This window comes from Vombatus ursinus, unplaced genomic scaffold (genome assembly GCF_900497805.2).
Source record: "Vombatus ursinus unplaced genomic scaffold, bare-nosed wombat genome assembly UNPS02014945.1, whole genome shotgun sequence".
NCBI lineage: Eukaryota > Metazoa > Chordata > Mammalia > Diprotodontia > Vombatidae > Vombatus > Vombatus ursinus.
The window spans coordinates 1,896,670-1,923,429 of record NW_020954723.1 but is presented as its reverse complement, the minus strand read 5'-3'; the positions used below and the strand labels follow the sequence as shown (position 1 = coordinate 1,923,429).

General features: G+C 33.9%; 1 protein-coding gene across 5 annotated transcripts in view; it reads left to right on the top strand.

Annotated features, from left to right (window-relative positions):
- LOC114029979 (pecanex-like protein 1) overlaps positions 1-26,760 on the top strand; it is a 238,611-nt gene that overhangs the window by 77,797 nt on the left and 134,054 nt on the right. For 4 of the 5 annotated variants that reach the window (XM_027844628.1, XM_027844627.1, XM_027844626.1 and 1 more), the window contains 3 exons: positions 2,923-2,968; positions 6,179-6,268; positions 12,545-14,242. In XM_027844628.1, the coding sequence (XP_027700429.1) occupies positions 2,923-2,968; positions 6,179-6,268; positions 12,545-14,242 (1,834 nt within the window). The remainder of the gene's footprint in view (positions 1-2,922; positions 2,969-6,178; positions 6,269-12,544; positions 14,243-26,760) is intronic. The other variant, XM_027844629.1, reaches the window with a different exon arrangement.

The window sequence follows — 26,760 nt, the reverse complement described above, 5'->3', positions numbered from 1 at the left end:
GTAAATGAAAGTTATAAAATGCCATAAATATATAAGGTGTTCTAATTGAAATAGATTTCATGATTGCTGATTGCATGATTTAATAATTAAATTCGCTCAAATTCAAATGGACAGAATTTAAAAATTTGTATTTCTAGTTATTCAGCAAAGCAAGTGGGAAAATAATCTCAGTCAACAGTATTCATCTCTTTTAGTGCTTATGTTTCATCCCATATGTTCATTGCAAGTAGATCAAGTGGTGGGAAGAGAATTGTTTTGTGAGAGATACTTGTATGTAATTAGATTGGGACTTTTTTTTTTTTAAAGAAATATGGTAAAGAGAAAAGCATTACTCATTCTTAAATTTTTCATTTTGGTGGCAGTTGCTCCTATCTTACCTTTTATGCATAATAACTTGATAATTGGACTTTTAGTTTTTGAATGATTAGAAATTTTAGTTTCTTTGGCATTTGCACAGTCAGGCTTTTTATTGAAAAATGTAATCAGATTTTGGCCACCCCAGAGACAAGTCTCATTTTGCAGGATTTGGGGACAAGCCTATGCTTTTTTCATTTATTTAGAAAATGAAAAATCAGCATTGATCCCTGGAAACTGATGTTTTCATATCACAAGAGCTTGTTCATTGTATTTTAGGGAGGTAGCCCAACTCTGAACACTATTAAGAAAAAAACACTGAATTTTTTTTAAGGCAACAACTCTTTGATAGGAATAGGGGAGCTGTTGAAAGCTAATGTGCCTTTTAGATATGTGGTTTCAGATTTTCAGAGTTAATTTTAACTAAAGACACAATTGACATATCCTTAATGTTTTCATTAAGCAGAGCTTGGGTGTTTTACTTAGGTATCTGTAGAGTTTTTAATCAATTTATAAAATGGGAAGATTAAATACCCAATTATACATGAAGGCCATTTTAGAAATCTCTTCAGAAATTTGTTGTCAAAATTTTTTGTTTTGAGAGGGGTGTGCGTGTGTGTGTGTGTGTGTGTGTGTGTGTGTGTATTAAAAAAAGCTTTTGCAGTTGGGAATTTTTGGCAGGTTTATTATGTTGCCTTAGTGTAAATGTTAAATGGTATGATTGCTTTGTCAATAGGAGACAGAAGAATATTTCATAGGATGAATTTTTGAGGTAGAAAAAGGAACTTTAAAAATTACCTAGTTGTACTTCTGTTCCCTCCCATTCTACTGATAGAGAAATGTAGCTCTAGAGCAGTTAAGTAACTTGTCCACTATCACAGAGCTAGGTAGTAACAAAACTAGTTCTAGAACCTAGGTGCCTTGAGCAAGTATAGTCCTTTGCCCACCAAACCTCATTTTTTCTTAAAGCATTGTTTTTTCTTTTCTTCCTTTTTTGCTGATATAGTTGTGGTTACCTTTGGGTGTTTTTGTTTGGTGGAAGATGATTGGTAAGAAAGGACTACATCCAAGAAGGAAGAGTTGTAGAGAAATAATTTTATGATTGCTATTTCAACTCGGGAACAACTGAGAATCTTTTTTCACACATACTTCATGGCAATTACCATATCAAATGGTCTAACAACTTACCTGTACAACTTACCTAGTGTAAGAGTAGGATGGATATGAAGATGGACTGATCTCATGATTTTATAATAATATTTATAAACTTGCCATCTCTTTGATTATTTTTTTCTTTATGGCCAGCAGCTATATTAATTATAGGGCTGGTTTGAAGAAGAAATTGGGTTAAAGTGTGAGAATTATGGTTAATTTTAAAAATAGAAGGGGATCAAAATAATAAGCTGTGGTAGTTTTACAAAACTTAATTTTGATTAGTTTTTTTAAGCAGTATTTTTTTTCTGTTTTGTGAAGATGATAGTCATTGTTCAAATGATTGTTTCAGATTTTTCATGTTGCATAGATATATTAATAAAACATTTTATGAATATTAACTATGAGTACATTAAATATTATTTTTCTTCTAAAGTTCAGTTAAGGCTCTTGAGTTCTCTTTTGGTGAATCTGTTTGAAATTTTGTTTGTGGGAACAGTCCCCAAGAATATTGGTAATAGCTTCATTGTGATTATACTTTGTTTTCTGGGATGAATTTTAGCATTTCCTGTTATTTTCTCCCTTTATATAATTCTTGAGTTAATGTAATAATTTTTGACTGTAAAATTTTAAAAGAGGTTTCATATCTTTTTTTTACAATTAATTTTTTTTATAACTAAGAAAACCTACCTTCCCTTCATGTTCTCCCCACCCCCTTCCAGTTGGAAAAGAAAAAAAATCTGAGCCCCTGTAAGAAATATGTATAGTTAAAACAGTTTTTTGCATTGGCTTTGTACAAAAAGCTGTCTCAATTTGCATTCTGAGTACCTCACCTCTTTGTCGTGAAGTGATTAATATGAGTCTTCTAGAAATGTGGTTGGTTGGACATCATGCTGATCAGAGTTCTTAAGTCTTTCATAGAAGTTTTATATACTTTTGATTAACGTCACTAAAACCAAGTTCAGTGATAATTTTATTATTGTTAAAAATTATATATTAAACCTGGAAGTTAAATTTTTTATTGCTTTTACCTTTGGTTATTTTCAATACCATTTAGTAGGCACTTCCAAATACTTTGTTAGTTCAGCGCAGACATAAACACACATTGAAATAAATCAATATTGTAACAATCAGATTTGAGTATCTATCTTTGTAACATGTCATAGGATATCTAGTTTTCTAAATCCTGGCTTTTGATTACATTACAGAACAGGAACTTTTTGGTTATAAACACCCAATATTCATTATGCTTTTTCACTCAAAATAACATAACATAGTTTGCTTTTTTGAATCAAGATAAGATTGGCTGGAAGTACATAACACTATGACCATATCAATATGTAGTTCATTAATTTGTTGCTCTGTAAAATTAATTTGTTTGAAACGCCATAGTTAATAATCATGTTTTGTTTCCAGATTGGGTCTGGCTCACCTCGACTTGGAACAGAAGCAACCATTAAAGGTTAGATTTTAACTTAATTTGAAGATTATCTCATTGTCTCTGTTTAATTTTTTCTTTTATTAGTCAAGCATAAAGCATTTACTAAGACCTTGGGATACAAAGAAAGGCAAAAACAGCCCTTCCCCTCAAGGAGCTTACATTTTCAACGTGAAAATAATTAGATAAATACAAAATCTACAGAGACTGGTAAAGGTCTCCTGCAGCAGGTAGTTATTGACACCTTGACATTCTGAAGGTTTCGTAATTTCATAAGTATTCACTGAAACCTTTTTGTGACTTCTCACTCTCTGATTCTTGTTCATGTCTTTCCATAATTTCTCTATAGAGGGTTCCATCTAATGGGCTGGAGGCTTTCTTCTGTTTCTCTTAATATCTTGGAGGTAACTACTGTAACATTCAGGCTATTCATCTATGGCCTCTTTTTTTCCTTGCTAAATAACTCATCTACCTTTTTCCCCAATCATCCATATCCTCAATAACATCTTTTTGTACTGTTTTTCCATTAGAAGTCATCCCTTGTCACGTTTTGCAGCCTACTTAATCCATAATATTATTAGCCTCTGGGTTACTTATTATTTTTATTCTTTTCCTGAGATTGTGGCATTTCATTATTTGTAGAGCCTTATTATAGCATCCTTGGGAGAGGGATAAAATATGTCAAGTATTTATGTTAAAGAGAAGGGCTTTTGCACCAGAAACTAATTTAGAATCTATGCACGATAAGCTCAGCAATGAGCCGAGCAAAGGTTTGAGTAGATCAGGCTAGCTTATATTTGAAAAACTATGTGATGCTTTTAGTGATTTCAAACAATTTGCTGGTACAGGGGCAGCTAGGTGGTGCAGTGGATAGAGCACTGGCCCCGAAGTCAGGAGGACCTGAGTTCAAATCTGGCCTCAGACCAAACACTTGACACTTATTACCTGTGTGGCCCTGGGCAAGTCACTTAACCCCAATTGCCTTAAAAAAAAAAAAAGATGGAGCCAAACATCTTGCTAGTACAAACCTTCTTCATCTTTTTAACACCACTATTACCCCATGGTTTAGTTGTATAATACATAATGAAACCAAGAACTATTATTATTAGTAACTCAAAAGGCAATGGAACAATGTACTCGAAACTGAGTGAGTAGTCCATCATGATATTACATCCTTTCTGGTTGGATTAGTTGGATTAATTCAGTGGACTGCTTGTCCGGTTGTATAACATAATTTATGTAACATATGTTTTTCATCCTTATGTGTAACCATCCACACTATGAGTAATCTTTTGCATGGCTGTAGGGTAGTCTTATAGAGTTCTGAAGATCAAGCCAATTAGTATAATTTCATCTTGATGAGAACATTTAGAGACTGCCATTATTATTAGGGAATCTTTTTTTTATATGTTTAGAACATTTTCCATGACACCTTAGGGTGAACATCTCTCTGCATTGATGTTAATAGTCAGTAGGTTATTCAAAGAAGTTATCTCTGCAGTCACATTTTATACAGTTTTATATTGTCGTACTGTTGTATAATTATAAAAGGTACATAAAAGATACTTTGTGTGACAAGAGCCTTTAAAGTTCTATCATGTTTTATTGAGTCATTTTAAAAAATCAATAAACAATTGTCAGATCTGATTCTCCATGCCCTCTCAATCAGTTGTGTATTTATAATGATATAGTCTGCTGTAGAAAATAACCTGTGCCAGTCCTGCCTGTTCCTCATGTTTTCTTCACACTTAACGTGTGATAGATAATTTTTTTGAACATCATATAAATGTGAGAAAATAAGAATATTGAGTTGTTGCTGATGTCATCTTGGTTACCTTTGAGGGATAAAAAAATCATGTCTGTTGATTCTTTTATTCTTTTAAAAATTTTCCTCTCTTTGAGATTCTGAAAATGAGTGCCTCAAGTACATTTAAAATTGTTACCTTTGGTACAGATTCTCATGTATCTATTTCCTCAAGTTTATTGGTATAGTGGAAAGATCACTGAATTTGGAATTTGAGGTCCTGGGTTCAAATCCCACCTCTTTTCTTTACTAGTTTTGTGATCCTGATTGAGTCATTTAATCACTCTGGAATTCAGTTTCCTCATCTATGAAAATGAGAGTTGAACTAGATGGCTTAATGGCTCTTCCAGTTCTAAATCAATGATCTTATAACTTTCCTCCCAATTTGATATTAAGTGCCATTGCTACTTTCTTTTGTAGTACATGAGGGTACTGAGATGGTAAAGTTTGAAATTTTGGTGGTTCCACTGTTCTCACCAGCAAAAACTGAAAGTTCAAAAAGCTGGTAAATCTGTACCATCTACCAAATAGATGGCATCTGTTTGCTGTACTCTTCCTGTTTCATCTATGGATATTCTTTGGATGATTTTTTTTTTATTTTTAAAGTATGCCTGAATCTAGCACCAAGGTTCTTGTAGGCTCATTGGTGATATTGATTATTACTGTGTTGATTTACCTTGAAATACATTGTCAGGATCTTCATAGATGGATTTTTAGACCTAATCATTTTATGGAAAATAAATTCTATTTTAGAAGTTGATAAATTAAAATTAAGCTGTTTCCCTGTTTCCATACCCAAAAGTTTGGATGCTTTGGACTTCTGTAATAATTGATTGTTTTGACTTGCTCTGTTTAATTTGTGAAACTGGACAAATTATGCTTTTGTTAAAGTCTGAGTTTTGTTGGGGCATTTTGGTTGTATATTACTAGGGTAAAGTGTGGCAGATCACATTACTTGGTGGTTAGGGAAAGAAAAGCATTACATATGCTATATTTTTCCTTTTCCCTTTGTTGTCCTTTACACCTTTATAGAAAAATTACTATTATTTTAGTAGCTTTCAAGTTATGGAGAAGTCCTTGCTTTGGTTTTTATTATTATCATTTCAAGAGCAATTAGAAAACTAGTATATTACAAAGTGATTTGAATGTAAAAGAAACAGCAAATATTGTGCAATTCTCCAGATATTTCCTTTCTTGATTTACTGGCGTATTAGGAGGAGTTCAGAATCTCACAGTTCATCTAGTATTTTAGCAGTTGCTACAATGTATTTACATTTGATCATTTTTTCCATTCATTTAACTTTGGAATTGAGTGATACCTATACTTAGTTGCACATATATATTCAATTCCTTAATCCAGCCATGAAATACAGTTTTTTCTTATAAGGAAAAACAAAAACACCCTAATGTATTTCTTTTAAACTTTTTAGGAGATACAGACACTGCCAAGACTTCTGATGATATCAGTTTAAGCCTTGGCCAGAGTTCTAGTCTGTGTAAAGAAGGAAGTGAAGAGCAAGGTGAGATACTCTTGTGCTTAAATGTTTCATAAGATTTCAGGAATATCAGAATTTTCATTTTTAGTAGCTGGAGTCCTTGAGTTGCTGGCATTTAGGAAAATTTTCTTTTACTTTGATGTACCTTTGTTTCTAAGCTGACAATCATAATATTATTATTTTGAATTTATTTGGTGTCTTAAGGAATCAAATGAAAAATAATTAAGTGTCTACTATAAGTCAGGCATTAGGGTAGGCCCTGGGGAGACGAACGCAAAAGTACAAACAGTCCCTGTCCTCATGAAGCTTAGATTTTAATTGAGGAGACAACGCATATGATACAGTGGATGCTGAGGAAAGAAGTTTTGGTCTACAGTATCATAGGAATGGTGAATGGAGCCAGAAGATCCTTTCCAAAAGCAGTGGTGGTATTGATTTGATTATTGTTTCCAGAGAAGAAAATGGAAGGTGGAAGAGGGAGGGAGAGAGAAAGTTATTTGTGCAGCATTAGGACCAATGGCACGATATCCTGGGGGTATGGAGTTTGAAGCTTGGTCCTGGGCCAGCCAGAATGAGTTATGTAAGTTTGCATTCACATGAGTACTCATCAACCAGGACAAGTGAATTTCAGGACAGAGTTGCATTTGACTCTTTTCCGGATGGTTAGGGTGATTTTGACTCTCAGATCTCCAGGGAGCTGTTCCAGGTGGTGAAAAAGTGAGCCATGTCAGGGAAGACGGCAAAATATTTGGGGTGAATGATTGAATGTTCATGAATATTGTTTTATTTTCACAGAATTCTTCCATGGAGGAATTAACAGATAAAACATTCTTATTTTATAGATTAAAAAAAGCTGTAGCACAAATTGGTTAAATGACTTGCCCAAGGTCATACATATTGATAAAACAAAGACCTGATGCCATGTCTTCTACCTTCTAATTATGTATTTTTTTCATTAGTCTGTGAATGATACGTAGTGGAAATGTAAGATAGTAAAATTTGTAAAGCTGCTTTACTGCCCTACTGTATTTATTACTGAGAGCACTCACTAAAATCCCTAAATTTGGACAGTTTGAACACTATTATCAGTTAGTTGTTTGTAAATTTTAAATTGTTGTTACCAAGTTCTTTCAAATGTGCCTTCTTACTAGGAGGCAGCATGGTACTGACTCTAGACTCAGGAGACCTGGGTTCAAAGGTTGCCTCTTAATAACTTTGTAACCTCCTGCTCCATAATTGCTTGCGTGACTTACCTCTTAAATCCTTTATGGCCTCTGTAATCTTAGGAAAATCAGTTAACCTCCCTGGCCCTCAGTTTCTTCATCTGTAGAATGAAGGAGTTGAACTAATTGACCTTTCAAGGTTCATTCTAGCTCCTATCTTTGATCCTATAATATAATTAGCATTTAAAATTTGATGGTGTTAACAAAAGTTTCCAACCTTTATGGAACTATAGCAACTTGTCATTGATTTTTTTGACACCCCCTATTCTAGAAATTCAAAAATCTTGGAGGTCACCTTGAGCAGCCTATGTATTAGAACAAAAATCCCCTTTATAATAGCCCCCAAAGTGTTCACTTATCCTTTAGAAAAATAAAACAACAAGCCCAAGCTTCTTGAGATGGAGAACTTGTTACTTTTTGAGATAGCCTATTTGAATAGTTCTGATTTTTGGGTAGTTTTTTCTTTCCATTGAGCTGAAATCTGCTTACCTGTAACTTTTACCCCCTTGTTCCTAGGTTTTCTCCCTGGAGCCAAGGAAAAATGCAATTGCTTTTAAACATAAGAAATCCCTTCAGATATTTAAAAAGTTATCATGTCTTTTCCCCTCCTCTTACCCCATAACCTTGCCACTTGCCCAAATCTTCTCTTTTCATCATACATCCCTAATTGTTTCCTCTTATGGCATGAAATCCAGACCTTTTACGATCCTGGTTGATCTCTAGACACACTACAGTTTGTCATTTACCTTCTTAAAGTGTGCCAAAAACTGAATATGGTATTCTAGATGTGATCTGACATAAGGTCTCAGAACAGTAGTACACACGCCTCTCTTGTTTAGGACACTTTGCCTTTTTATTGAACTAACAGTTTGCTAAGACCTCTAGAACTTTTTCAAAGGTACTACTGTATTGTCATACCTCCTCATCTTCCACTTGTGCAGTTGATTTTTTAAACTCAGGTCTAGGGATTTATATTTAATGTGTTTATAATATATTTATATTAATATAATGATATTATATTATGAAGGCAATGATACAAACAAAAAAAGATAAAATTTAAAAGGCACATAGTAAATATGTTATAATTTATAATATTGTCAGTATAATAATTTATCACTGTTAGATTTCATCTTATTTTATTTGTATTGTTTTAAAAATATTTTTGGATCTTGACTCTGTTCCCTACCAAGCTATTCCTCCTATTCATGTTATTTTTAAATTTTGCAAGCATACCATCTATATTAGCATCTAAGTCATTGAAAAAACTGTTGAACAGAACACAACAAGCAGTAGTTTCATAGGACATTTTACTTGAGATATCAGTCTTGGTTGACATCTTTCCATTAATTACTATGATGTGGGTGTAGTTGTTTAATTATGAATCCAATTAATTGAGCTAATGTATGGCTCATATCTCTCCATCTTGTTCACCAAGATAAGAAGTATGAGATACTTGTATGTCTTGTTGAAATCTCATTATGTGTAATAGTGCAAAAAGGGCAACTAAAAAATTAATGAGATTATAGGCATTGTTAGTAGAGGCATAGTTTCCAGAACCAGGAATATATTACCCTATTCTGTCTTGTAATCCATTGGAACAATGGAACTGAAACTAACAAAATGAAATTTCATAGCATAAATATACAGTCCTCTGACTGAATTTTAAGAAATTAGTTGTAGAAATATAATGTAGGAAGGGGAATGTGACTAGAAAAGAACCAAAGAGTTGTACATCAATCAAAGTAAATGTCAGCATATCCATGTGGCAGCTAAGAAAGCTCATTTGACTCTGTTATTTATTTATAGCAGTTTGGCTCTTTTATCCTAGAAAGAAAATGGAGTCCCACTGTACTGTGCCCTATCGTCTGAAGTTTTATGTATGATGTCTTACTGTAATTGTTTATACTAGTTTTACTAAGTTTTACAACATTTTCTGAAATTGAGATTTTTTTTTTAATAATCTGGAAATCTTGTTTTTGTCCAACTACTAAAAATAAAATCCCTTGGTTTTTGTTTTTGTTTTTTTCCCTTAGAGGTAGCCTATGATGCAATGGATAGAATCCTCTACCTGAAATCAGAAATAGTTGAGTTCAAATCCAGCCTGAGAAACATACTAGCCCTGGGACCCTGGGCAAGTCACTTAATCTCTTTTTGCTGCAGTTTCCTCAACTGTAAAATGAGGAAAATAACAGCACCTACTTTGCAGAGTTGTTGTGAGGATCAAATGAGACAATATTTGTAAAGCACTTAGCACTGTGTCTGGCACATAGTAGATGCTAATGCTTATTCCCTTCCAACTATTCTCTTCTTCCTTTAAACACACATGAGTGGCTCAGATTAACAAATACTTATTAAGGGAGGGAATATAAAGATTTATAGGATACAGATTTCATTCTCCTGACCTTAGGGCTTGGAATAGTAGTTGGCTAATCTGAAACCTTTTCCCAACCAAAGTGAAGGGACTTTATTTTATTCCTTCTGTGAGTTTTGTGTCAACTACAAGGAAAAGATCGACCACTGTGTCATAACATCAGAAATAAAATAACTTAAGCTGATTTGTTATATTTAGTAAACTTGATAGAAATACATAATTCAGAGTTTGAGGATCAAACTTTTTTCTGTGTCCACTGGGAATAGAACAGGGAAGATTTAGGATATGCTGTAGTCAGCAGATCTAGGTTAGAAGCATATGATTTAAACATTTTGTAGATAAGGAAACTGAGGCCCCAAGGAATGAAGTGATTTTTACTGGTTAAATATCAGAAAGAGACCTCCGGTCTTAGGATTGGCTAAATCCTGAATGCATTAACAAGAGAAAGCTCTAATGTCTGGCTTTTGAATTAAGGAAAAAACAAAAACAGAATAGATTTAAATTTAAATAAGATGGTTTATTTTTAGACCCATCTGAAAGCAGGGAAATGGATTAAATGGTCTTTCAAGATCAGTTCTACCTTGATTCTACAAGTGTAGCACAGCGTGGTACTGATAAAAGAGGGCTGGGCTGTCTTTGGAGTTAGAAGACTTGGCTGGTCTTACATCCTATGCCTCTAATGTAAGTTTCTTGAGGGCAGAGACTATTTAATTTTTGTCTTTTTGTATCCAGACATTTAGATATTTAATAACTGGTTAATTGATTGGGGATCCAAAAAGCAATGTTGAGAATCATTACATTTAGAGGGAAAGTGCCATGTTTAGGAATGGACTGTTTTACTTATATTACTACCCAGCAAGTGCCACTTACGAGTGAATATTCATACCTTTGAAAAGGCTGGGAGTTTATTGATGAAAGGGCATAGCAAGCTTGACTTCTTTGTAAATCTCTGAACATTAGCACAAAATTATATTATTTTATAATCACTTTCAAATTCTTCCCATTAAGATTTCATTCTGTTTCACTACATATCTGGTTATTTTGTTGTTATTGAACGTAATGTACATGGAGCAAAAAGTCACGAAAGCTCTGTGTGTGTGTGTGTGTGTGTGTGTGTGTGTGTGTGTGTGTGTGTATTTAAGAGGATACTTAAGTTCTGGTCTATTAAGGTATGTTGAGGGATTGACTTTAGTTAAGAGTTAAAGTATTTTTTTTTGCTGGGCAATGGGGTTAAGTGACTTGCTCAGAGTCACACAGCTAGTAAGTGTCAAGTGTCTGAGGCCGGATTTGAACTCCAGGGCCGGTGCTCTATCCACTGCTCCATCTAGCCGTGCCTGAGTTAAGTCATTTTCAAGTCTTTTATTGCACTTAAGTTTTTTGGGACTCCTAGGGTATTTTGTTGCTTTCTAGCTCAAAATCTATGATATTATGATACTAATAGTTATCATTCTTAGTTAATTTTAATTGCTTATCTGGATTTGAGAAACAGGCTGGTATAATGCATAGAAAGCTTGACCTTTTAACCAGAAAGACCTGAGTTCAAAGTCTCACCTCTGAAACACACTGGCTCTGTTACTCTGAGCAGATCATTTAACCTTTCAGTGCTCTAGGTTGTTCTCTAAAACTAAGTTGCAGAGAAAGTGCTGGTCTGCATTGGTAGAGGGAATTTTCCTCATTTAGAAGTGCCCTATGTCAGCAAAATCACAGATCTAGGCCTCATGCTATTTAAGCTCATTCAATTTTAGCTAACCTGAATTTTATATTGGCTAAATGCAAGCCTCTGTACTATTTTCTTAGTTATATATTAGGATTAAATCTATTAAATTCTAATATAAGATTGTTTTTTAATATTTAGCATGTTGGGTATACTTATAAGTCCAGATTAACCCCTCACTACGCCTTCCCCAAATAGCTGAGTAAAATGTTGCCATATATAATCACATTGCCTTACTCCAATTACAGTTATGATGGATTAATAGTAAAATATTTTCTCTTTTATAGTCTTTAAAATGTCTGTAGTCTTGTATAGAGTAAGTTGATGAAAATTATTCTGATATTTAGTAAATATCTATATGTCATATGAATAATTAAATATCTAGACTTCTGATATAATATGATACAGCCTTATTTAATTTTAACTTGATGGAAGATAAAAATGATGCATTCAAATATATTCTGTTTTGTTATTTATGAATCTGAGAAGAGTCCAGTTTGTGTCAAATATGGTGACAAATAGAAGCTGTGATTAGTTATTCATCTTTCTCTTTTTCCTCTGTACTAAATAGCTGGACTCTCTCATTAATTGCCTTTTAAATGTACTGGCCGGGTATTGTTAGACATATATTCTTCCATTTTGAATTATTTCTCTGTTGATTTGTAAAATGGCCTTAGTCTTTCAGAGGAATTCTGGTTTAGTATTAATGAATTATGTTAATTCTTTCACTGAGAAGTCTGCTAAACTCTTTCCAAGTCAGTTAAGCATATAGATGTCATTTTTGTCCATTCTGTCCATAGAATGGTTTCTTTGTATAACTATGAATTAGGAATCAAGGCTGTAAATAGTGGGTGGCTGGCAACTTGTCGCTGAACTACTTAAGAAATTGTTTATACTTGGTTTACTGTACATTATGAATTCCTTCCGTTGGTAAGCATTAGAAAGCAGATAACAGATTTATGTTAACCTTTCCAAATATGTGTTTGAAACAGATTTGGCCGCTGATCGGAAGCTTTTCCATCCAGTCTCCAATGATTCCTTCATCTCTATCCAGCCTTCGTTATCTTCTTGTGGACAGGACTTACCAAGGGACTCGAGTGACAAAGCGAGCTCCCCAAACCACCACCACCATGTGGATCAGTCTCTGTCTAATGCCTGTGATACAGAAGTGGCTTCTCTTGTACCATTGCATTCACACTCTTACAGGAAAGACCACCGGCCTCGAGGTGTTCCAAGGACCTCCAGCTCTGCTGTAGCTTTTCCAGATACATCTCTAAATGACTTCCCCCTCTATCAGCAACGGCGGGGTCTGGATCCAGTCAGTGAGTTAGAAGCTTCCAAACCTCATTCAGGATCCAAAGAATCTTTAGGAGAAAATTCTTGCCCATCTGGGGATTTTCAGCTTAGTGGAGAGGTGAAAAGCTGCAGTCCACAGCCCCCTGCAAAAAGTGGAAAGAATAAGCCTTTGAAAGCAGACAAAAGTGTAGACAGCTTAAGAAGCCTGAGTACAAGGAGTAGTGGCTCAACAGAAAGCTATTGCAGTGGAACTGATCGGGATACTAACAGTACCATCAGCAGCTATAAAAGTGAACAGACTAGCTCAACTCACATAGAAAGTATCTTATCAGAACATGAGGATTCTCCTAGAGGAGGGAAAAAAAATGGTAAGAAAAAAGAGGTCTTTGTTAACCAAGAGGAAGATAGTAGCTATACCAGTGATAAAAGGACTAGCAGTGAAATTACTGCTTTGGAATTGAGTACGAATAGTGGTGTACAGGAAGCCACGGATTCGAATGCCTTAGATGATGTGCATAGTCAGAAGGGTCTTAGTACCTCTGCATCTGAAGAAGCTAATAAAAATCCTCATGCAAATGAGTTTACTATACAAGCAGACAAAACTGTTGGAAAAACTGACAAAAGAGAGGAGCAAAGTGATAAGTCAGCTGTTTCAGTTGACTCAAGAATTTGTAAGGATGTTGGTGGAAAACAAAAGGAAGGGGATGTACGCCCTAAGTCCTCCAGCTTAATCCACCGCACAGCCTCTGCTCATAAGTCAAGCAGGAGACGGACAGGAAAAAAGAGGGCTAGTAGTTTTGACTCAAGTCGTCACAGGGAATATGTTTCTTTTCGAGGCATATCTGCTACCAAACCTCACAGTGCTATATTTTGTCATGATGAGGACTCAAGTGATCAAAGTGACCTGAGCAGGACTTCAAGTATGCAATCAGCTCACCAGTTCAGCAGTGACAGCTCTTCTAGTACCACCTCCCATTCATGTCAGTCTCCTGAAGGAAAGTACAGCGCTCTAAAGACCAAATACATTAATAAAGAAAGAAGTGCCGATTCTGAACATACACACAAGGCTTATGTGGGTCCTGAAGGAACTAGCAAAAAGCGGTCCTCACGTCGGACTAATAGCACAAACAGTGCTAAGAGTCGTGCCCGAGTATTGAGCCTGGACAGTGGTACCGTTGCATGTTTGAATGATGCAAATAGGCTGATGGCACCAGGGAGCATAAAACCTTTAACTACTTCAAAATCAGATCTTGAGGCCAAAGAAGGAGAAGTACTAGATGAACTGTCTTTATTGGGAAGGGCTTCACAATTAGAATCAGTCACTCGATCTAGGAATAGTTTGCCAAGCCAGGTTACTTTTCCCGAAGGGGAAGAGCAAGATGCAACAAGTGGAGGTAAGTAACCATGCTACCAGAAGAAAATTTTGCCAAGTGAAACTCCTGCAGTGTCTTACTTAGTAGTGTTGCTTCATGTTATGTTGCTCTGTATTCCTGTGCATTTAGATAACTAAATATGGAGTTTGGTCGTAGAGTTGGTCATATGCCACATGCAGCATTTGTTACAGACACGAGCAACAAACTGCTTTTGTAATTACTTAATGAAAATAATTTTGAATCCATTATTGATGGCGTTCTTTTCCTAACCAATGGTAATGGCTTATTACATTCCAGTGTTGTGACAGACTGGCTTTTCCTTCGTCTAGAGTAAAGATGAGTCATTCAGGCATTTGGGTACTTACTATAATGCACTAATATTTCAAAATTCTACTTTTGTAGCATGTCATGTCTAGAATTTTGTTAAAATTGCTTTATCTAATCCCAATTACTTGAAGACGTTATGGCTCATGTTTGCAACTTCTGCATTTCTTTAGTTACTTGTTTTCAGCTAAGTATGCTTAATTTTTCTGTAGCAACATTTTAAAAACAGTAGAATTGAATTTTTAAAATTTTGTATTTGGAGTTTGCTTTTTATTGATAAAATGCTGAATTCTATGCCAAAAGCAATAATCATATTTTTCTATTTCCATATTTTAGTTGAAAGGGCAGCTTTAGTTAATTACCTGCAAAGCTAAATTTTGTTACAAATTCTCATGCTATACAGGAAAAAGTGAAGAACAATTTTTCCTTCTATCAAGTAGTCTTATACTTTATCAATAATAGTAGTAACTGACATTTGTATAGTACTTTAAAGTTGGCAAAGCATTTACATTATTATATGAACTTTGTGAGGTAGGTATTATAGCTTCATTATTAGACTTCTACAGTCTGTATTTGTTTTACTAGAGTATCTTATTTGTTTTTTCAGACCCAATGGAAATAGGGTCCTGAAAATATGAATTAAGGCTTTGGACTCTAACCTGTTTTTATGTGATTTAAGCTTTACTACTTTTTAGTTTTGAGTTTGAATGTATCTTTTTATAAAAAATTCAACTAATTAACTGAGCATATGTTGCATATGCAAACATCTTAAAACAGAATTGCCATCCAGTTGCTTTTTCTTCCAAACAATTTGTTGAGTGAAAACTACATTAATTAGCCTGTTTTGTGGCAAGCACTGTCTTTTAGGGTAGGTTCTGCAAAAAGTGAATTCTTGATAGAAATATTCTCAGAAGAACGTGATTTCGTATTCTAGAGAACTGTGATTATTTTCAGCATGACTGCTGCCAGTGCAGATTGTTTGACAGTTGCTGTGGTCAAAAAATATTACTTCTCATGATTGTTTCTTTGAAACAATCCGCAGCTGGATTGGCTGCGGAGTGATCAATCAGGGAAAGCCCCAAGTGGAGAAATGGGAATATTAAGATATGGTGTTTATAGCGCTCTGTCAAATGAGGCTTCTGAGGACTAAAGAATTGTCCATAATGTTGACAAAATAATTAAGACCACTTGGGTCTTTATTAATGTGGATAAAAAATATTTAATTGGTAAAGCTAAAATACTTTTGATGACTTCTAACACAAACTATATATTTATGATATACAGGAAGGAGTTGAGTTTCAAAAATGTTCATTCATGTATAGTTCTTGCTGTTAAAATGTTAAGTATTGCAGGGAAAAATACTAAAAAGCTGCAGTATATACTATTATGTTTTTATGCTTAGATATATTTTGCTTCATATGGGGGGAATATATTATCTTATTTTGAGAGCACTTGAAGATGATGTTTACCACCAATTCTTCCCTTTTATGAAAATATTTGGATTTTGGTAATGATCCGGGCTCTAGTTTCTGTTTTACTGTTGGTGTTACTAAAAGATATTTGTAAAAGTAATGTAAATAAAAACATAAATAATGTATTGAAACTTTCTAAACTATTGTGTATGAAAGTAGTCTGTGAGCTGTGAATATACTTTTTTTAAAATAATGTATTTTAGAGGCTACCTGAGTTGTCTTATCCCACTTTTTCATAGATTGTGATTGAGAAAATAATGAGACTCTTATGGTTTTGAATTTTGTATTCATCCAGTATCAATAGTTCTGCATTTCATCCTATTTGTTGTTTGTACTTTGATTCTTACTGTGTACAAAATGCACTGAATTTTGCATATAGAAATGATTTTTGTTTATACTAACATTAATTGTCATGGGTTTATGTGGCAAATTAGGAAATTCCCTGTGGTCAACAACTCTTTCTTGGCAAATATCCATCATCAGGTTTGTGGAAAACAAGTAATGTTCAGGTTGATAGAAAATGCAGTAAACATATCTCCAAAGTTCTTAGAACCATAAACTTCACATAATTCATATATTCATTTAATTATTATGACCATAAGAGGTACAGAAAGTTGTAAAAATTTATCTTTTTGTTTCATTTATTAGAAAATGAATAAATTATTTTTAGGTTAATTTTTATATTTATTGTATTTAAACTTAGGCAAAAATATGTTATTTGTGTGTTGACCTTTTTATTTACTGGATTAATTTTTAAATATGAAAAGCAAGTACGAGGGAAAACATTAAAGATATAACAATTCTTTGTATTAGGAGCTTAATTCTAGAAGTCTGTCTTCCATTATATCGGATCATAGCACCTCACATTTGGCAAAATCCAGATAATATCTGTCAGATAATAAAAAGCATATCGAAAAATATTGCTTTAATAGCCACAATTCATTGGATAAACAGGTCATGCTTTGGTAATGTGGATTTTTTTCCCTTAAGTTTTAATAGAAGTGTGTTGCATCAATAGTCTTGTGCCTTAGTTATGCTCAAAGTGTTTGTTTTCTTGAGTATTCATCATTGATGAACATTCTATTATATTAAGCTGGATTAATTGAAATTTTTGTCAAAAATTTTATATCACTGCTCAAATGCAGAGGGAGAAAAACATAAGCACAGTATATGCTAATTAATATGGTTTATTTATTTGTATTTCTACATTTACACGGACAGTTATATTTCTTGGCCAATGATCACAATTTCAGGTTAAAGAAACAGTGTCAAAATTGCATATTGATAGACAAATGCACTAGTTTTTTAGCTGTTATCTTTTAAAATTTCTGTCCATTTGCTTTCATGATGTTAAAATATGGAAATGCCCAGAAATTTGAGTTTAATAGTACCTTGTTTTTGTCATGATTTATTAGTTTCCTTTTTACAAGTATGCACTGGTAATTCATTTGGTAAGCAGTTTTTAGATCCATACCCTGTTAATTTTTCCATAACATTCTATTATAAAACTGTTTTGAGAGGAAAAGAGTAATTTAACATCATGGGCATGGGAGATATGACTTTATAGCACTATAGGATCATGGATTTAGAGTTGGAAGCAGCTTTGAAGGTCTAACCCCCTCGGTTTCTTAATTGAACTTAGAGAGATTAAGTAATTTGCCTAGCGTCACACAGCTATTAAGTATTCTGAGGCAGGGTTTGAACTTTGGTCTTCCTAACTCTTGGTTCATTCAGAACTGTATCCATTATACTTCAGGAAAGTACTTGGGGGGCAGCTAGGTGGTGTAGTGGATAGAACACTGGTCCTGAAGTCAGGGCGACCTGAGTTCAAATCCAGCCTCAGACCAAACACTTGACACTTACTAGCTGTGTGACCGTGGGCAAGTCACTTAACCCCAATTGCCTGAAGAAAAAAAAAAAAGGATTTGGAATCAGGAAGACCTAAAACTGAATCCCTCTTTTGACACTTATTAGTTGTGTGACCTTGGACAACTCATTTAACCTCTTCCTCTCTTAACCTGTCCTTCTTTCACACATATCTACTAAGACAGATATATTGTTGGATTTGGTGGAGACAGGTCACAGTTATTATAGTTCGGTTTTAAAAATTCCTGCATTGTCCTGATGTGTGAATATATGTATATGCTGACACATATATCTATACAGATCTCATTCTTTTGAAATATTTGCAGAGTTCTTTCCTTTACACTTAAGATTGCGGGCATTTTTACATATTTATTTGATTAAAGATTACATTTCTGGTTGCTTTTCTTGATAATTTAGTCATTCTAAAATCATACATAGGACCATAGATTTGGAGCTGAAAGGTAATTCAGATGTTTTCTAGTCTATTCTACTCTTTTTATACTTCAGGAAACTGAGGACAGAGAAGTTAAGTGACTTGCACAGGTTGAAAGTGGCAGATCTGGGACCTGAACCTAGCTCCTCTGACACCAAACTTGGCCTTCTTTCCACTGTACCATCTACTTCTCATGTCCTTAGACTGAGATTCACTGAAGTTTACACCAGCCTCCCCTATACCCTCCCAAGTCTGGGCCTGTTGTTTTTTTTAATTAATTTATTTTGACTTATCAACAATCACTTCCATAAGCTTTTGAGTTTTATATTTTTCTCCCCCTCCCTCCCCAAGATGGTGCACAGTATAGGCTATACATATACATTCCTAGCAAGTCTGATACTCTTTAAGTGACTTAGAACCTCATGTTTTCATTCTTTTACAGGGTAGTTTTGTGGTTGCTGTTCTTTTGATTCATCTCTGACCTTATTTATACTTTCAGTTCTTTAGTCCTGTAGACACACACACACACACACACACACACACACACACACACACACACCCCATACCCATACCCATACACCACACACCTCTAAGGGAATCTCAGAATGTTTGGGGATTGTAATTTTCCCTGAATTTAGCTCTTCCCCTGCCCTCCCCCAACACATTTATTTTGTATTGTAGCTATAGACTCTTTAATATTTTTGCAGAATCATGAAATGCTTGACCTGGAAGAGATATTAGAGATTATCCACTCTAATACCCTCATTTTATAAATGAGGGAACTAAGCCACACGGTAGTAAAGTTATGTGGCCAAGGTTACACAGCTACCCCGTGGGAGAGCCGGAACTCAAACCTAAGTCTTCTGATTCCAAATATAGAACTGTTTCTACTATAACATACCATTGTAATATGAAAAAAGTACTCTCTGTAAACAAACTGTATAATAGTGAAAAATAGTTGAGAATTGCACTAATAGAGCATATTTTAATTTTTCTGGTTATATGGGAAAGTTAACCATTATGAAGATTTTTAAGAAAGTGATTGATATTATTTGTTTGTATCAATCATTTAACAAACATTTATCTTACCATGTGCCAGGCACTGTGCTATGTGCTAGAGAGAATACAAATAAAAAGCAAAAACAGCCTGTTTTCAAAGAGCTTACATTCTAACGGGGAAGACATGTACATAAATTGGTATTTACAAAGACTTCTTATTAAAATGGTGACATGAAGGTTCTTTGTGGACCCAGTTACCCTAAGGAATACATTAATAATGAATAAAAACTCCAATTGGAGTTTTAAAATGAAAGAAAAACACCACTCATCTCTATCTCATTTAGGACAGCACAGAGAGACAAGACCTGAAGTAAGGGCAGCTCTGGATTCTGGTGATAGACAGCACAAGAAAACTATCCAACCCTAGCCTGCGGTGGAAGGAGAGGGCTGACAGAGCCTGGCCCTGGAACAAAGGCCTAATTCAAGAACTAAAGCTGTAGGTTTGAACGAATGGGGAAAAGAACCTTCCTACGATAAAGAAATGCTATGTGTTAAGGGAAACCCAAGATAAATTCCAGAGGAAGGAAATAACTGTAGAGACCTCAGAAAACAGAATGGATTGTACACAAGGATTCCAAGAATGGATGGAAGAAATGAAACAAGAGATGCAAAAGTAAAATACTTGTGTTGCAGGATGGCACACTGTTCCATAAGTATGGCCTATTTGGAATGACCTTTGCATGGATCCTCCCAAATGTAACCTCTCAGACTGGGTATGTTGATACGTACTTGCTCTCTGAGTAGGCTTACTCATTGCAAGCTACTTTCCCACTAGCAGGTCCAGGGTCCTAGAGAAGAGTCATCACTCCACAATTACTTAAAGCCCACTACTCATAATAATGACATTTAAATCCTAAATATAATCATTTGCTTATCAATAAGACTAAAGAAATAACATCATGGACATTTATATATAAAATTAATACATCACCAACCTGAAATAAACCTGGATCACACTGAGGGAAGAAAAACTTTGTGCTAGGTAGGACTTACAGCTAGAGATTGTAGACTTTGATGTCATCGGTCCATTTGGGGACATCTGCACCACAGGAAACCACCTCTGTGATTATTGTTTGTTTATTGGTCCTCACCATCCTCTAGCTAGGCAAACTTCTTCTATATTCTAAGCATTTATAAACCATTTCAACTTAAAATTAGCCTTAAAAGACAGTTTGCTTCTTAATTTAAATAGCCAGAGAATTGCAAAGTTCATGAGGTTGACCATCTCTGGACCCAGCCAGCTCTTCAATTATTCCCCTGTTGTGTTATCTAATCTGAAAAAAAGCTCACAGCTCAGATGAACAATTTGGGTATGACAAGCCAACCCAGCCAGTTCTTTTTGTCCAGCAAAGCAGCAGCAGTACTTGTCTTTTCTCTTTCTGCTTTCAAATCAAAAGAGGAAGAAATGGGCAGCATGCGTTAGTATCTCTGAAGCTTAAGTGGTCCTGAAAGATAATAGCTGAAATTGAAGTCTTCATTCCTTCAATCAGTACCCACCATCTAAAGCCATCTTGTTATATGACTACTTGTCATGTTGATGCTTTCTGAATAGCTCCAACAAACTGCTTTTTGATTGTGCTTTTTCTTCTGTCATTCTTTAGACCTCAATCTCAGATTTCTATCTCCTCTATATTCTGTGTCTTTCAGTGGCTTAATGGCTTCCTGGCCCTTACCCACTTGCCTTTCACGTGGAAGGCAACCCGTGAAATTTCCCCTCTAAAATTTAGTCCTTTTAAAATCATGTTTCTGTATTCAAAGGCTTATATGATTTCTTCTTTTTGGTTTTATCTTCAAGTCATAAAATAGTTACATGCTGATGGACTGAGGTCCTATGATGTGCTACAACTCTTGAGTTCTATATGTGGTTCACATCCCATTTTGTATCCTGGAACTGTTTCTTCATAAATCATGTTTTTCTAGATTTAAAATAAAAAATAAAAGTTCTTTCTCTGTCCTTTTAATCCATTATACTATCCACATAAACTCAAGGCATCATTCTAAATCAATCACAATGTGATTTTAATCTATTTATGGTACAGTTTATTTTTTATCCCTTACTCCTGGGATCCCATCTAAAAATTGTGGTTTTTATACACATGTTTTAGCAGTTTTTATTACACCAAAATTCTTTTCCTTCTCCTTTTATGCATCATGATATTCATCTGTAATAGTGGCAGTATCTCATGTCCTTTAATAGTTCTTTAAAATTCTTCATGTAAAAGTTACTCTTTTTTTTGGCCATTTCATCACTAAACTGCTCCAAATGACATTAAGGACCTTATATCCTTCCCCAATCTGAAAATTAAAATTTCAAGGTGAGATAATCCTGACATTTATATATCAAAAAGTCAAATATTTACATAATGACATTTTTTTTAGTCATTTCAGTAGGGTCTGACTGTGACCCCATTTGGGATTTTCTTGGCAAAGATACTTCTTGGAATGGTTTACTATTTCTTTCTCCAGCTCATTTTACAGATGAGGAAACTGAGGTAAAACAGTTAAGTGATTTGCCATGGGTCACACAGCTAGTAAGTATCTGAGGCTAGTAACATTAGTCTTTCTGACTCCAGGCTTAACATTCTATCCACTGTGCCACCTAGCTGCTCAACTAACATTTTACATGATAACATTTTTTCTTATGCCAGACAAATAAGTATATAAACAAAACTAATTCATTCTCATTCATAACAGTTATATATATGCACAACTACATTGAGATAGACAACCTACAAAATTTATGTGTAAAATGTTTATAGGCAGATATAAAAGTACTTTATTACCAATAAAAATCTCATAAATAAATGTTATAAAGTATAGAGCAAACAGTAATTGTATACATTTTTTCCACCACAGAATTATGTTTGCCTATATAAATAATTACTCTCCATATTTACTTGGTGTATTTTATGTATGTCCATCAACTAGCTTGATATTTCTTATACTTTTACCTTAGTTCTTGAATTTCTTATTTTAGTATCATTATATAATTGTAGCTGAACTTACAGATAGTTCATGCAGGCTATCATGCTCCCTCTTGAATTCGCTGTCTCTACAACTAGGATATTAAGGTAAATTTGAGTTGCCTTTGGGTTTAATCCTCTTTTATCATATGAACTTTTATTTTCCTATGAATGACATGCATTTGATTTTACTCCTGTAAGAGTTAAAAAAAATAGTATACATGAGCTCAAATATTTTATTGATTCTTATATTTTTCAAATATGTTACATGAGTTGAGTGGAACAAAAGCACATTATACGTTTATTATACAAATCATTAGCCATTTTGTAAGTAATAAAATCTGTTTCAGTAAATCAAAGGTCTTTTTTAACTAAATGTTTAGAATCATTATACAGTGCCTTCATGGCTATAACACAATATCTGCAAGGGAATACTAATTCTTTACTGATTTTTTTTGTAATATCAGTTAGCATTTCATATAGTGTTTCATTTTGAAACTCCATCTTTTATTATTTTCTTAGTAGTATTGTCTCTAGAGAATGAAATGAGTCTCAAAGGGTCAGTCACTTGATTTTATAGATTGTGTTATTTATCATTCATTTGTTCTTATTTATCATAGGTATATAGATTTACTTGATAAAACATTATTGACATATAAAGGGCACATGCCTTTAGATGACAGTTCTAACCTCAGAGCTGCACTGAGATTGATTGCAATTATCTCTTTCAAAATGATGAGTAGCTGTTATTACTTCTACTGATATCAATGTACTTTATCATCAAGTTTATTAGGGTATTGGCATATTACTTTTTCCTAGTCAATTGTGTTTACTAAATTCATAATTGGCTAGTATGCTACCTGTCTGTGACAAGAAGCATACAATGCAAAAGTGGTCAAAATGTATATTACAGTGTTATTTGTACATGCTTGTAATTTTGCTCCATACTAAACTTTTCGGTGCTAGCTGTACTAGCCCATGTTAAAACTAAAAATTTTAGTTTATATTTGGATACTTAGTTTCACTACCAATAAGTCCTCTTATAGTAGTAGTATAGTAGTGTCAAACAAATAGAAATTGATTCCTGTATGCTGAATATTGATTTATAAAACCACAAACTAACATATCCATGTTATATTTTTATTTTGTTAAATATTTCTCAGTTACAATTTTAATTGAGTTTGGGTTGCACCCAAGAGTTTTACTTCTGTGAGTTTGATACTTCTACTCTTGACTATCACTTTCTTGATATAAAAAATGCTCCCAAGCCAAGATTTGGGTCATCATAGGTCAAAATTGGCGTGTTTGTAATGCAGTTAGCCAAATCTTTAAAAGCTTATTCACATTTTCCATCTCAGTATTCTCTATTTGGCTTCCAAGGGTTTAATAATTACACTTTTTGTTTTTTGCAGTCATATAGCCAAGTGTGAGATTGTTGAGAGGCTAAGCAATGGTATTAGCATAATCCTTCACAAATTTATTATTATAACCCCTTGGTTCTTAGTTACAAAATTGCTAGGATATAGCTACCTGAGTAGTGCTTGTATCCTTTCTAAATCAGTTCTCTTTTGCTGAAATGTTATGTCACCTACATACTTCAAGGAGGCTCTATAAAATGTGCATTCATCAATTGACAATTATAGACCAATTACCTCTAATAGCTCTAACATTTTCATCATTCTTTTCTCATGTTATTTTAGTGTGTTTTTTCCCACCAAATATAATGATATTATACAAATACACCAACATTTCCAGGTAGTTCATGTCACCAACTACCTATTCCCTCAGCTGTTGAAAAGTGGCAGGTGCTCCAGAGATGCCTTGAAGCATAAGTTCAAACTGATGAAATCCTGCTGGACACATGAATGCTTTGTTTTCTTTGGCCATTGAAATTTGATAAGAGCTGTTGCTTAAGTTCAAAACAGAAAACTAGTGACTGTCTAAAGCATCTTGAACTCCTGGCGTTATGTATTAATCTATTTTAGTCCTTTTATTTCACGTTTGATAATCCACATACATTTTAGCCCTTGTAGTTTTTTTCTCACAACTACTATTATAAGTGAAGGATAAGGACAGATGTCTTTTATGATGCTTCCAGTAATGAGCAGTTCTTTTAGATCATGGGTTCTTAACCTGAAGCATGAATTTAAAAAAAATTGTTAACTTTTTCATTATAATTGGTTTTCTTTATAATTCTTTGTATTTAAAAACATTGTCCTAAGGAGTCCATTAGCTTCAGCAGATTGCCAAAAGGGCCCAAAGATACAAAAAACGGTTAATAACCCCAGTTTTATGTGGTTTCTAAGATCTTCCATTACACAGAGAGATATTTTCCATTACTAATCTCTAAAGGGTCTAAATCAGGGTTTTTTGTTTGTTTTGTTTTGAAATTTTCTTATATGTCACGGACTCCATTTGGAGTCTGATGAAGCCTGTGGACCCCTTCTAAGGACAGTGTTTTTAAATATGTAAAATTAAAATACGTGGGATTACAAAGAAAATCAGTTATGTTGAAATAAAGATGGAATTTTTTCACATCCCAAGTTCATACAGTCCCTGAAATCTATTCACATAATTGTTGCATAATTATTCATATAATAACCTGTGGATCCCAGATTAAGAATCCTGAGTCTGGATTTTGTGAAGTGAATTTTGTGTGTTCTTTGGGCACATTCCTTTTTTGAATTGAATTTTTCTTTGACTGAGTTGCTTTTTCAGTTAGTTCTTTACATCTAGGGTTGTTGAAGAATCATCAGAATCAAATAGTTTTGGATCTGTCCTTGATTTGAAAAAGTTATTCAAATTACACTTCTCTACCATTTGCTTCTGTCTTCTTATTTGCTGCAACACAAACATTATGTAAGGTTGATATTTTTTATATTGAATCCCAACTGACTGCTTACATTAGGTTGGTAACATTTTGAACCCATTGGAATTGTTACTAGTTCAGTCTGACCTACCAGAAGTATTTTCAGGATTTGGACATAGTAAAGCTAAAGTATAGGTTTGCTTTATTAATACTAAACAAATCTTGAGTAAATTTCAGTCTCATTTTAATACAGCCTAAACAACAGTACATATAATCCTAAAATCTGAGGTTTCCTAAAAGGACTAGAACACAATGGTTATTTACATTACCTTCATTTTCCTTGTAAAAGGAAAAGAAAAGAAGCATAATTGGATATGGCACAAGAAAAAAACACAATTAACAACAACCATGAATATGAATGACAAATATTTACATGTATAATGGAAAATGCTGTCAAAATGGATTAGAAAGCAAAATCTAATAATATGTTCTTTGTAAAAAATGTACTCAAAACAAAGACAGAGAATTATGATCAAGGATTGAAAAATAATCTCATGCCTCAAGTGAATCCAAAGAAATCAGGGTTGGCAATCTTGATCTCAGACAAGATGATAATAAAAATAAATATATAAAAAGAGATAGGGAAACTACATGTAAATTACCACATGTAAGAAATATCAATACTGCTACTACTATTACTATACACACACACGCACACACACCCCCTATCTATATACACACATCCCCCAAATGATAGAGCACTGAAAGAAGATAATTGAACTATAGTGAGAAATAGCAAAATAGCAATTATTAGCTTAATGTTTATTTCAGACATAGATCTAACCAAAAGACAAACAAGAAAAAGTTAAAGATTTGAATAAAATTTTAAAATATTAAATATATAGCTAGCACTTATTTAGCACTTTTAATGTTTGCAAAGTGTTTTACAGTTATCTGATTTTAACCCCACGACAACCATGAGAAGGTAAGTAGTGTTATTCCCTTTTTACAGATAAGGAAATGGAGGCATATAGATTAAGTAACTTGCTCAGGTTCACATGTCTAGTACGTAAGTCAGGATTTGAATTCAGATCTTCCTGACTCAAAGTATAGCACTGGTCCTCCTACTCCAGTGATCTTTCTATATACTAACAAAATCCAGTGGGAAGGGATAGAAAGAGAAATCCCATTTTGAGTCTCTACAGAATGTATAAAGTGTCTTGGAGTTCATCTACCATGATACCCCTAGTTTTTTGTTTTGTTTTATTTTGGTAGAAATTAAGGAAGGCATAAATAATTGAAGAGATACTAATTGCACATGGTTAAAGTTTGAAATATTTCAGTATAAAAATGGAGACAATAACTAAATATGTAATTTTTCTGACATATCAATCATATTGTAGGGCTTTTTAAGATACAGACAAAACAATAAAATTTATTTGGAGGAACAGAAAGGTCAAGCTAGCACAAGTGAAGGAAGCCTCCCAGTACCATAGCTCATAGAAGAAAACAGTAATTGTTAAAGCAATTCAATATTACTGATTGAAAAATTGATCAGTGGAACAGAATAGGTAAGCCAGAACTATAAATAGAAATAATTAGCTGTATATTCT